Raw genomic sequence first — 11,970 nt, 5'->3', positions numbered from 1 at the left:
GAGCGATCAGGAGCTGTGTCTGCACCCTGGGTTGGAAGGAGCAGAGCAGTGCTGTGCAGCTGCTGCGTCCCGAGGTCGCAGATGGGACGGGGCTCCATGGGGACCTGGAGCATCCAGCATCCTGCATCCTGCTCGGTGCTGCGCTTCAGTGCGGGGTGTCCTCATTAAACCAGGAGGACCCAACGACCCGCAGTGCCTGCAGCATCACAGAGGTTTCCCAGGTAACTGCTGGGAATGCCCTCATCCCACCCCGGAGCTCTGCTGTGCCATGGCAGCCCCCAGGCAGAGTGTGCTTTTCCCTCCCCATCCGCACCACATCCCTGGGTAAGTGCTGGAGTTTACCCACAAAGTCGGTTCATTTCCAGCAAATAGCTCAGGATGGGACAAAACAGTAGCTGTGAATCCTGGGTGTTTTGTTTTTTAAAGGCACTCTTAAATGTGCCACGTAACGAAGGGACATGGCTCTGGGGGGACAAGCAGCTCCGTGCAGCAGGCTGTAATTATGCTGTAGGGCATCGAGGGGAGCTTCACAACTGTGCTTTCATCAATTTAAAACAAGCAGAGAAAAGTTGCTGGTGCTGCTCTCCGGGCTTTGGGTTCAAAACTGAAATAATTTTTGCATCGAGGATATCTGAAGATCTCCTTTGAGTAAATATTTGTGTGAACACAATGCAGGGTCAGTGAGCTAATGGATCAGTGTTGGTGGCTGAGGGTGGTGGGGATCTCATTGGTATGCAGCTGGGCTTCCTGAAAGGCTTTCTGCACTGCTCTCTGATGGCTTTTGGATGGAACAGGGCTGGGGTTGGTGAGAAGATGCTGCCATCAGTGAGTTCCTGGTTGAGAAGGCAGAAATGAGCTTGTATGTATGTATGTAGGCTTTGCAGTGGGCAGAGGTGTGTGGGGCTGGTGGTGACGTGGTTGGGCTCTGTGCTCCCAGCCCTGGAGGACAAAGAGGAGCAGAGCTCTGCAGATGTGAGGCCATTGGGGTCAGGGCAGCAACCTCCGAGGACAGCAGTACTGATGGCATGGAGGTTGCAGGGCCTGCTGCTGCAGTGGTGGCAATGACCCAAAGGTGCTTGAAGGCACTGGGAAATCAAATGCAGCATTAGGAATTTGGGGAAGGGCTCGGTGCGTGGAGAAGTGCTCCCATGCTGGGCACTGGCGCTGCCTGTCCCATCCTGTCCCGTCCTGCAGTGCTGGAGTGGGGCCAGGGCTGCTCCCTGCCCTGTGACCCAGGGATGGAGGCGGCTGCTCAGGGGTGGGTTTTTAGATCAATGGCTGCGATGTGACCTGCAGAACTGGGGGATTTCTCTGGTTTATTAATGAGAACACCAACAAAGAAGCTCAGCCTGCAGTGCTGATCCCTCCCCAGAGCACCGCAGCTCATATCAGTGTGATTCACTTTGTGGCAGATCTGTGTTCTCTGTAAGCCCAGACCTGAGCTCCTCTGATCGCCCTGCTTTTACTTGCTCATAAACAGAACGCTTTCTCAGCCTCGCCATTACTTTGTTCACGACCAGAGGTCCTCTGCCCGGCCTGTAATTATTTGGGCTACGTCATCTGCTCAGATTTATCATCCTGCACAGCTTCCTGGTGTTGCAAGAAGTATTGAAAACCAATGGGAAGAAGCCACCGAGCTCCTCCAGCTCCAGCAAAGGTCCTGCAGGCACTGCAGATGTGCCAAGTGTAACGAATGGCTCTGCTGGCAGCTGTTGAAAGCAGCTGGGAGGGAAGTGCTCACTCACGGCCTTATGATCCTCGTGCATCATCCGCCTTTATCTTTGAGGTTCTTTCCAAGCCCTGGATATGCAGGGATCATTGATGGGGTGCTATCACTGGTGTTTCTCCTGTACTTGGGTTTCAGGGACACTGGGAGATCCCCTGGCACAGCAACGCTCTGCCCCGTGCGCAGCTCCACGTGGGCACCCGCACGCTCTGTGTCTCTGTTCCCTTTCCAGCTATGAGGGCTTCCTCCCTCAGTACAACTACCAGTTTGGAGAGACCTATGGCAAAACCACGTACCGCCTGCTGACAGACCCACACATCCGGAGGAGCCCTCGCTCCGTGCTGGCGCCACTGTGCAAGCCAAGGTTCATTGAGGATTTCAGTGGGATGCAGCACGGCCTGCAGCCCTTCCTCCCCGAGCACCCAGGTGAGCAGAGCCCAAAGTGCCCGAAGCTGTATGGGTTTGGTCACCAGTGAGGTCTGTGCCACCCGCAGTGGCTCCTGGGGGATGTTGTTGGTACAGCTCCACATTGCCTGCGAGCTCAGATACCTGCAGAGCTCGGGGCAAAGCCTCAGCCAACAAGTGCGTGTGTGTTGGCATCTGGTGGGGGGCGGAGAAGTTTAGACCTCAGGTTGTCTTTGCTGGGATGGAGATAAACGGCCTCAAGTCACTGCAGGGGAGGTTCAGGTTGAGAAGAGCGATAACGCATCGGCACAGTCTGCTCAGGCAGTGCTGGAGTCACCGTCCCTGGAGGTGTTCAAGGATGGGGAGATGTGGCACTGAGGGACCCTTTAGCTGCTGGAACTTTGTGTCTTTTGTAGCTTCCTGCAAACTTCTGCCCTTCCTGCTCCTCCCAGCCGTGTTCTGCAGGGCCAGGACTCCACCAGGCAGCGTTGTTTGTTGTTCCCTGGCTTTGTTCCTGGATGTTCCCATTTGCATTTCCTTGGGCTGAGTGGTTTGAAGGGACCCAACAAACCAGTCGACCTGGTTGATGTCTGTCATTACTTTTTGCCATTGTTCTCATCCCTCCCAACCCCACCACTGTCTGTAGCTGGGAGCTCAGTCTCCTGCTCACTGGTGATGTGCTGGGAACACAGCCGTGAGAAGCACCGTGTGCCTCCATTCCTCAAACCTCCATTGCAAGCTTTGTTCAACACTGCCTGCCTTCCTTAGGCACAATGTTCTGCACAGCTGTGGCCAGAGAGCCCCCGGCTGTGCTGCAAATGTGGCCTTCAGCAAGCTCAGCACCCAAAGGATTGGGATCTTCAGTAAAGCCTTGTTGGTGGGAACAAAGGACATTGTTGGGTCCCACCCTCTGAGTCCCATGTTGAGTTTTTCCTGGAATGCTGTTGGGCACAGTTGTTGGGGATGTGGTTGTGCTGAGGCTCAGGGTGTCCATGCAGGCGTTGTTGAGGGGATGTGGATATGGATATGGATATGGATATGGATATGGATATGGCACAGGCTGGTCAGGAGCTGCTTAGAGGATCCTTGTGTACAGAGGGATTTCATTTTTGGCAACCCTGCCCATGGTAGAGGGTTGGAACTGGATGATCTTTCCAACCCAAGCCATTCTGTGACTCCTTTTCCTGTCAATGCAATAACTGGTTTGCCAGCTGAAGAAGAAAAGCAGGGATGCAATACTTTCAATAGAAATGTAGGAAACATTAAGATAATCTTGCTTTAAAACTGGCATGCTGGGTTGGAAAATCAATTTAATTGAGGGTGCCATTAGCCTGGACTGCAGCTGATAGTGCTGTTGCACAGAGTGTATGTACCCTACAGCATTACATACAACATATGTCATTTATCTTATAATTAAGGGCAGATTACAAGCCTAAATGCTGGCCAATAGCCCCATACCTGTGCAGGAGAAAGGGGCAAATCCTGCGGCCGGTGCTGGTGGCAGTGTAGATGCCATAGAAAAGGCAGTGGTGGCTGTGGGCTGAAAGGAAAGACCTGGAGAACAAAAGTGGGAAGGATTTGGTCTGTTTAAAAACAAAGCAATAAATTGGACACAGTAAGTTTTCTCCCGAGGAACAGCAGTTGTTCTCCATGAGCACTGAGCTGAGCGCTCTGGGTCTGCGCTCCTGTCCTGAGCAGCAGGAGGGGCTGCGGGCACAAGGCTGGCTGTGCCACATCCCATCCCATCGTGCTGCTTCCCTGCAGGGTACTTCCCTTACGACAGAGCCAGAGCTCTCACCAACTTCCCAGAAGCAGATTTTGGGCCGAAGCCACCCGCACCAGGGCCGGCAGAGGAGGAGCTGACGCACGTGGAGGCCCAGCATGGCCATGGCGGCTCCGGGCTGAGTGGGTGCCCACCGAGTGTGGCCTGGGATCCCTCGGGGCCACCGCAGGGCCAGGAGTGGTGGCTGCCCCCAATCCCTGCAGCCTGTGGGCAGGGCAGGCTGTGCGGAGCTGCAGGAACCGGGCAGGTGAGACCTCAGGGGGGAGGTGTGAGGGGATGAGGATGGGGGCTCAGGACCGCCCCAATGGCTCAGGGCAGTGTCCCAGGGCTCCAGCAGCTCAGGGCAGAGCCGTTCCCTAAACGTCGAGCACCAAAGTTGCCCGGATGTTTTCAGGAGTAGCAAACACGGCTCACCACCAGGAGGACGTTGTGATGGGCACCCAGTTCACCTGGGTTTCCCAGTGATCCCTCTTAAAAGCACTGGGATTCGGCTTCAACTCTCTGGGACGGTGCTTTGCTCTCATTTCTGCTGGAGCTGGCACTCATGCCGGGCTGGCAGCCAGGGCTGTGCTAATCCCTGAAAGGCCGAGATCAGAGATTAGAGATGTGACGTGTGGAACCAAAGCTGCTCAGAAGGGCCATCCCTGCTCCCGTGTGCAGCCCTGCAGGTCTCACCTGCTCATTTGGCCTTAGAAATTCTGGAGCAGCTCTATGGAACAGCAGAAGGACAACGTGGCAATGGCGGTTGGGATGAACAGGTTTTGGCGGTGATGGAGGTGGAGGGGAGCAGGTTTTACCAGCCGTGTCTTACATTTCTGCTTTTATTTTGAGCCCGTGAGAGCTGAAGGTGTGACGCTGCCAGCAGCCGTGGATTGGCGGCTCCCCAGGCTGGATGTGCCCAGAGTGATCCAGCAGAAGGTCATCCCAGGTAGAGGGGGAAGATGGTATAAAGCAAAAGGGCGTTTGGAATAAATCTCACCTCTGACATCCAATTCAAATGGATGGATTTGAATTAAGTTTTTCCTTCCTATGCTCTGCCAAGATCTTGTACTTATTGCAGCAGCTTCTGCTCCCAGCCTGGCTGAGCCTTGCACAGCGTGTGTTCCATCTCCATTCACAGGGTACACTGGATTCATACCACGATTCACGTGGGCCCTGGGCACAAATTACCTGCAGGGTGTGAAGGAAGCCATGGCTGAATTTGACAGACAGCAGGTAGGGTGCACACAAGGCTGGTTGCAGCCATGTCCTCTCACCTGCACGCCCAGCAGCAGTTTTGTTTGCAGCAGGACTGGGGGTATCAGTGCAAGCAAAAAAACACCACTGGGTAATGTGCTGGAAAAAAGGGCGAGCAATTAAATTCTGTAACTTGTTTCCTTGGGACACTAAGGGAGGATAAATGAGTTCATAAAAGGATTAAGGTTCACGGGAGGCTGTGAAAAACGTAGCTGTGGGTGCAGGACGCCCTTATGCAATACGTCCTTCACACCAGGGTGGTGATGGAGGCTTTTTCCTTTACTAGCATTGCTTGTCTCTAAAAGTTGGACACCTGATTTCTACACCCTTCCCCAAAAGAGGAGAAACACCCATACTGTAAAGCTCCCATTTCATCCTCTCACTGTAGCACTCCTCTGTACCACGCTGTATAATCCTCCTACCTGAGAAACGAGCTCCCTCCCACTGTGGTTAACAGATTCCTCCGTGCTACCGGATTGGATGTGGCCACAACACACTGTGCTGCTTGCCAGCCTGCCCTGCCCCTCACTCACGAGGAAGCCCCTGCTTGGGGGCTGGATGCTGCTCCCCATTACGAGGACCAGCAGCGCTCAGGCTTGCTGAGGTTATTTGCAGCAAATGAGGAGCTGAAAGGATGAGGAAAAAAAAAGCAATCACACCAAATTTCTGTCTAAGATGGCTTCAGCCTTGGAGCCTCTAATCTGCTGCCCTAAATCTCTGTTGCCCCAGGTTACGTGCTGAGATGCGCCGCGGATCATTTCTTGCTGGCTGCATCAGGCAGAACAGTGCAATCCTCTCGCTTCAGTGCTGCTCTGGGAGGGCAGCAGGAGGGCCAGCACTGCGTGGGGCTCCGTGGGGCCCTTCCCCCTGCCAGGGCAGCGCAGACTTTTGGGGGTGCTGCTGCGCAGTCCCTGCTCTGTGTGACCTCACAGCAGGTGCCAGAGGCTGATTTACACTCTCCCTTCCGCTCACACATCCTAAGCCTTCCTCTTCCTCCCAGGCTGGGAATTAGGTGTTAATCACCACCAAGGAAAAGCGGAAGCTGTTACAGGGGTGACGGCAAACAGATGTGCAGAGTCACAGCATGAGGTGCAGCAGGAGCTGATGGGTCTCAGCACATCACCATCCTGAGCAGAAGGCATCCGGGCTTTGGGGCCAATGCCAACTGCAGAGCTGCAGTGTGAGGTCTGTGGGGCCTCTGCCAGAGCCCATAACTTCAGGGAGGGGAGGGGAAGCTGCAGTGTAACTTAGGAGAAAATGGAACTGTGGTGAGAGAACTGCTTTTTGTTACTTTGAGTGCTGCCTTTAATAAGGATTCAAAGCGCACAGCTCTGTAGCAGCGTGTTTTACAACAAAGGGTGCTGTTTATTCTTTTCCAGCTTCTGGAGAGGAACCCAATTCACAGCTTTGGCAAGAGATTTCCCCAGACATACTGGCCTGGCAGCAACATCTACACCAGTGCTGGACTGATACCAGCCTACACAGGCTTTGTCCCACGTAAGTTCATCAGCTGAGCAAAAATGAAAGTCACCAACACTGATTAATGACCGTCGTTACGTAGTGCTGCATTACGTAGTGCTGCTGGTAGCTGCAGTGTCAGAGCAGAGGCAGTTCCTGAAGCGGTGGGGGGGGAAGGCAATGCATTCCAGTGTGCTCAGTGCAGGGGGTTGGGCTCGGTGACCTTTAAAGGCCCATTCCAACTCTATGGGTTCTATGGTTCTGCTTACCTGTGTGCTTCACCCTCTGCCAAAAGCCCCCAGCACTCAGCACAGCTCCCTGGGGGAATGGTGACCAAACTAACAGCCACGAGGTCTGGCTGGGGGATGCGTATGAGCTTCAGCATAATGAAGAGGAGAAAGACAGAGCAGAACCCTGCACCCTAAAAGCAGGGACAAAAATCAACTGCTCGAAGCGTTACCTCACGCTTTAAAAATCTTGTCACTCTTTTCACCTACAGAATTGGGCTTCTGGGTAGGTTTGAAATTGGCCACCTGCTTCTCTGCACAGACGCATTTCACTGCTCAGGGCAATTTCAGTTCTTATTTTCACTCTGGAAGGAGAAACCTTAAGACAGAAAACCCCCAGACCAGTTACAACCATTTCTTTTCTCAGGCAACTGAGAGAGCAGCCTATTTTCTGTCCAGCTATCCTGCGACAGAATAAAAGAAATCCACAATGCTCTTTGGCTGCATTGCTGGAGCTCTTTGGTGCAATTCCCCTGCAGCACAGCTGCCACGAGCTGTAATGCCCCCGCTCTGCACTGCTGCACGGCTGCAGCCTGGGCGAGGGCAGCGTTCCTCCCTCCAGAACCACCCACCTGCATCTGAAAGGCAAATTGCTGGCACCATCCCACTGCCCTGGCAGACACTGAGCTGCAGCTTACAGCAGCCTGCGTTTCTATTCTTTTCTGAGCTGCTCAGCTCTCCGAGGCTGAAGCCTGACCCAGCACCTGTAATAGGAGTCCCATGTGCAGGTACCTAAATTTAGATGCGGCTTAGAGCTGAATTTCATCCTGCACATTAAGGGTTTTCCCTTCCATTGCTGTATCCCACAACATGAACAACTGGTGCCCACCACCACACAGGGAGGGGAAGTGTGGCCGCCATGCTGAGGGCTGCTCCTCAGGCCGTGTCTTGGGCTTCTCTTTTCCAGACCTCCGCCACACCTACGCTCTTACTTTTGGAAACAGCACCCGCAAGGCTTACGAGATGGAACAAAGGAGACGAGCCTGTGCACTGTGAAAAATGCTTTAATGGTGCCTGTACAGCATTGGAAGTGACTTGAAGACAAGAGAGGAAACACAACACTGAGAGAAGTTCTGAATGACAGTTCATACAGCTTTAAACAAAATTTACAGGTGGCATCAGCATAGCTCTTACTCTGCCTCCTCCTCAGCCTCCTCCTCAAACTCCCCCTCCTCCTCAGCAGTAGCGTCCTGGTACTGCTGATACTCAGACACCAGGTCGTTCATGTTGCTCTCAGCCTCTGTGAATTCCATCTCGTCCATGCCCTCCCCCGTGTACCAGTGCAGGAAAGCCTTTCGGCGGAACATGGCCGTGAACTGCTCTGAAATGCGTTTGAACAGCTCCTGGATGGCTGTGCTGTTACCAATGAACGTGGCAGACATTTTCAGGCCACGAGGTGGAATGTCACAGACTGCTGTTTTAACATTATTAGGAATCCATTCAACAAAGTAACTGCTATTTTTGTTCTGGACGTTCAGCATTTGCTCATCTACCTCTTTCATGGACATACGGCCTCTGAAAACAGCAGCTACGGTCAGGTAGCGGCCATGCCGTGGGTCACACGCAGCCATCATGTTTTTGGCATCAAACATTTGCTGCGTGAGCTCTGGGACGGTCAGAGCACGGTACTGCTGGCTGCCACGGCTTGTGAGGGGGGCAAAGCCAGGCATGAAAAAGTGCAGGCGGGGGAAGGGAACCATATTCACTGCCAGCTTCCGCAGGTCGGCATTAAGCTGGCCTGGGAAACGCAGGCAGGTGGTGACACCGCTCATGGTGGCTGACACTAAATGGTTCAGATCACCGTATGTTGGCGTAGTTAACTTCAGTGTTCTGAAGCATATGTCATAGAGAGCTTCATTATCAATGCAGTAGGTTTCATCTGTGTTCTCCACGAGCTGGTGCACCGACAGCGTGGCATTGTAGGGCTCTACTACAGTGTCTGATACTTTGGGGGAGGGCACGACGCTGAACGTGTTCATAATTCGGTCTGGGTACTCTTCACGAATTTTGCTGATGAGGAGAGTGCCCATGCCAGAGCCAGTGCCACCCCCCAGAGAGTGAGTGAGCTGAAAGCCCTGCAGGCAATCACAGCTTTCTGCCTCCTTTCTTACAACATCTAATACGGAATCAACTAATTCAGCACCTTCAGTATAGTGGCCCTTTGCCCAGTTGTTTCCTGCTCCGCTCTGACCTGGAAGAGAGCCATTTTCGTATTACGTTACGGTCACTGCTTCCTGCTCGCAAGCAAAGCTTAAGAGCATCAAGGCTTTGCAGAACCCCCACAAAAGCTTCCATCTCACCAAGCTGCGGTGGCACAGCAGCACCTCCCGCAATGACTCGGCACAAATCTCTCTCACCCGGCCGCACTCCGACCCTTTTCCTCCTCCCGCCGTCGGTACCGGCAGCAGCACGGCCGGTTTCTCTGCCGTTCGGCCCCACACCAGGATTAACCCCTCCCGGGGCGGGGAAGCCCGCACTGCGGCCCGGCCCTGCCCACCCCTCTCACGGCTCGGCTCCCTCCCCCGCTCACTCACCGAACACGAAGTTATCCGGCCTGAATATTTGACCGAAGGGCCCCGAACGCACCGAGTCCATGGTGCCGGGCTCCAAGTCCACCAGCACGGCGCGGGGCACGTATTTACCGCCTGCAAAGACAGGGAGAGGCGGTGAGCGCGGGGCGGGGCGGCGGCCGGGCGGGGGCCGCGGGGACCGTACCTGTGGCCTCGTTGTAGTACACGTTGATGCGCTCCAGCTGCAGGTCGCTGTCTCCGTGGTACGTGCCCGTCGGGTCAATGCCATGTTCGTCGCTGATCACCTCCCAAAACTGCCGGAGAAAACCCCGTCAGCGCCGGCGTGTTCGGCCCCCCGCCGGCCGGCCGGCCGCTCCCCTGCCCCCGCGCTGCCCCCTGCCCCGCCCCGCCGCCCGCACCTTGGCCCCGATCTGGTTGCCGCACTGCCCGGCCTGCAGGTGCACTATCTCCCTCATGATGGCTTCACTGCAGCGACCGCCCAGCCAATGCCACTCTTCCCCCCAACTGACGGCGTCTGGGGGCCGCCAGATCTTATATAGCAGCGGAATGCGCGCGCAGCCTCTTCTCCCCGCCCAGACGGCCATCCGCGGCAGCGCATTGGGTACTCATAACGAGGCTCTAAAAATATGGAGTTCTGATTGGTCCAGGCACTGCCACTCAAATATGGGTTTCTGTTGGCTCCGCCTGTTTGTCTGTTGATTTTACTGTCAGGCAACCCTGACTCACACGCGCCCGCCCTACTTGTTCAGGGCGTTCCTCATTGGCTGAATTGAATGATTGATGTCGGGCGTGATTGGCTGCGGGCCTCAGGGATGAGCTAACGTCATTTGATTGGACGAAAACGAAGTGTCCTAGTAACCGTCGCAATGACTCCGCAGCACGCTCGGGGCGGTGGCCGGTGCGGCCGCATATTCCCGAAGCCGTGTGCGCACTTTGCGCAGTGTGGGCGGCAGCTCCGCCTCGCAGACGGGTGGGGAGAGGTACTGTGGAAACTTCGCTGGGCCGCTCCCTGCGGCGTCCTGAGCACCCCGTACCTCTCCTCCCGGCCCATATAAAGGAGCGCCTCCACATAAACCTGCCGCCTGCTCCGGCCCCGGGCTGCCGCAGCAGCGCTGTGGGGGCAGGGAGCTGCTCTGCGCATGCGCGGACCGCAGCGCCTTTCTAGCACTTTCTGGCGCGCAGCCGCCTGAGGCGGCGGGGCCGCGCGGCCGTTATCATGGCAACGGCGCCTCACGCCGGGCGTCGGTTGGGGCGCGGGCGCAGCGCTGAGCGCGTTTGTTGCTGCCTGCCTCACCGCCCAGCCCGCGGTGGCCGTTGCCTTGAGGTGTGTGCTGGCTGCGGCATGCAGGCCCGGGTCGGTGCCAAGGCAGGGTCAATACGCAGCGGTGTCCTCTTAGGTTCTTTATCCAGCGTTACAATGTTAAAATGGATGCAGGGAGCAGATCGGTGGCTTTCCCTGGGTTGGAGCTGGAATGGTGGTTGGGGCAGAGCTGTGCAGGGCAAGCCTTCATCCTGAGCTCCTGCTGCTCCAGCCCTGTCATTAGGCAGCCCGGCGTCCCCAGCTGCATCAGTTCCTCCTGGCTTAACTTTGCCCTGTCCCATCCTGCAGCACCGTCCTTATTACCTGGCTTCATTTGCACGTTCTTGCACAGACTGCTCATCTGTTGGCCGTGGCTTCCACAGGGCCTGCTGTGGCTGCTGTTTTAAGCAGGGCCTTCTTATGATTACACACCTTCATTAGGATGCCAGTGAGGTCCGTAGGTCCTAGCGCTTCTTGTTCCATAATGGAGCTAGAACTTGAAAGCAGCTCCTAATTGTGCTCCCCAGGCCCTGCCAGTCGCAAAGTGTTGCCTTGATGTGGGGTTGGACTGAGGCGAAAGCAGCAGATGACCTCAATTCTCTGTACACAAACAGAACACGCCGGGCTGGCACTCTGTGTGCCGTTCGGGAACTCATGTAACACACAGCCACATTATGATGACTTGTATCTGTATCAGGATCTATGTTCAGATAACAATAACCCAACTGTTTCTGAGATGGGCTCAGGTGAGGAGGTAAGCAGGAGACGAAGAATATCATGAAGGCTTTTGCAGGAGATAAAATAGCTTCTGGTTGTTGGCTTAATACAAGGGTGTGGGTGAATGACATTTTTGGCATGTAAACAACACGTCCCCGCAGAAATGCTGGAAAGAGCCCAGGAGCATTTGGAGCGGCCCCACAGGCACCTGGACAACCCTGGAGAGCCTGGGAAGAGCCTCAGAGCACCTGGAGGAACCTGAGAGCTGCCCTGGCAGCCCCCAGAGGCCCTGGGAGAGCCCTGTTCAGAGCACAGAGCTGCTCAGACAGGACTAGGAAGATCACATCCTGCTCGTCCTCCACATTCTGAGCCTGAAGGTAGGAGGCTTATGCAGTTCACTGCAAGATAGCTGAGTAATGCAAAGGCATTAGGGTCCAGATTTATCCCACATGATTATAGGCATGACATTGAATTAAACTGCTAACTCTGGGCTGCATTCATGCCAGAGTCGGTGCAAGGGGTTGGCT

The 11,970-nt window shown here is 55.1% G+C and overlaps 2 protein-coding genes across 2 annotated transcripts; one reads left to right on the top strand and one right to left on the bottom strand.

The window, feature by feature from the left end:
• The first annotated feature begins 268 nt into the window (after window positions 1-268).
• FAM166A (family with sequence similarity 166 member A) lies at window positions 269-8,062 on the top strand. Its single transcript, XM_042879094.1, has 7 exons — window positions 269-324; window positions 1,959-2,152; window positions 3,896-4,161; window positions 4,746-4,842; window positions 5,035-5,129; window positions 6,530-6,647; window positions 7,803-8,062. The coding sequence occupies exons 1-7, from the start codon at window positions 269-271 to the stop codon at window positions 7,889-7,891; spliced, it is 915 nt and encodes a 304-aa protein (XP_042735028.1). The 3' UTR covers window positions 7,892-8,062.
• On the bottom strand, window positions 7,882-9,923 carry TUBB4B (tubulin beta 4B class IVb). Its single transcript, XM_042879093.1, has 4 exons — window positions 9,825-9,923; window positions 9,611-9,719; window positions 9,430-9,540; window positions 7,882-9,086 (listed from the first exon to the last, which is right to left on the bottom strand). The coding sequence occupies exons 1-4, from the start codon at window positions 9,879-9,881 to the stop codon at window positions 8,026-8,028; spliced, it is 1,338 nt and encodes a 445-aa protein (XP_042735027.1). The 5' UTR covers window positions 9,882-9,923; the 3' UTR covers window positions 7,882-8,025.
• Between the last annotated feature and the right edge of the window lie 2,047 nt (window positions 9,924-11,970).

This window comes from Lagopus leucura, unplaced genomic scaffold, assembly GCF_019238085.1.
Source record: "Lagopus leucura isolate 7727_CA_CO unplaced genomic scaffold, USGS_WTPT01 Super-Scaffold_100022, whole genome shotgun sequence".
NCBI classification, from domain to species: Eukaryota; Metazoa; Chordata; class Aves; order Galliformes; family Phasianidae; genus Lagopus; species Lagopus leucura.
Note: the sequence above shows the minus strand (reverse complement) of the source record. Positions and strands in the feature narration are given on the sequence as shown.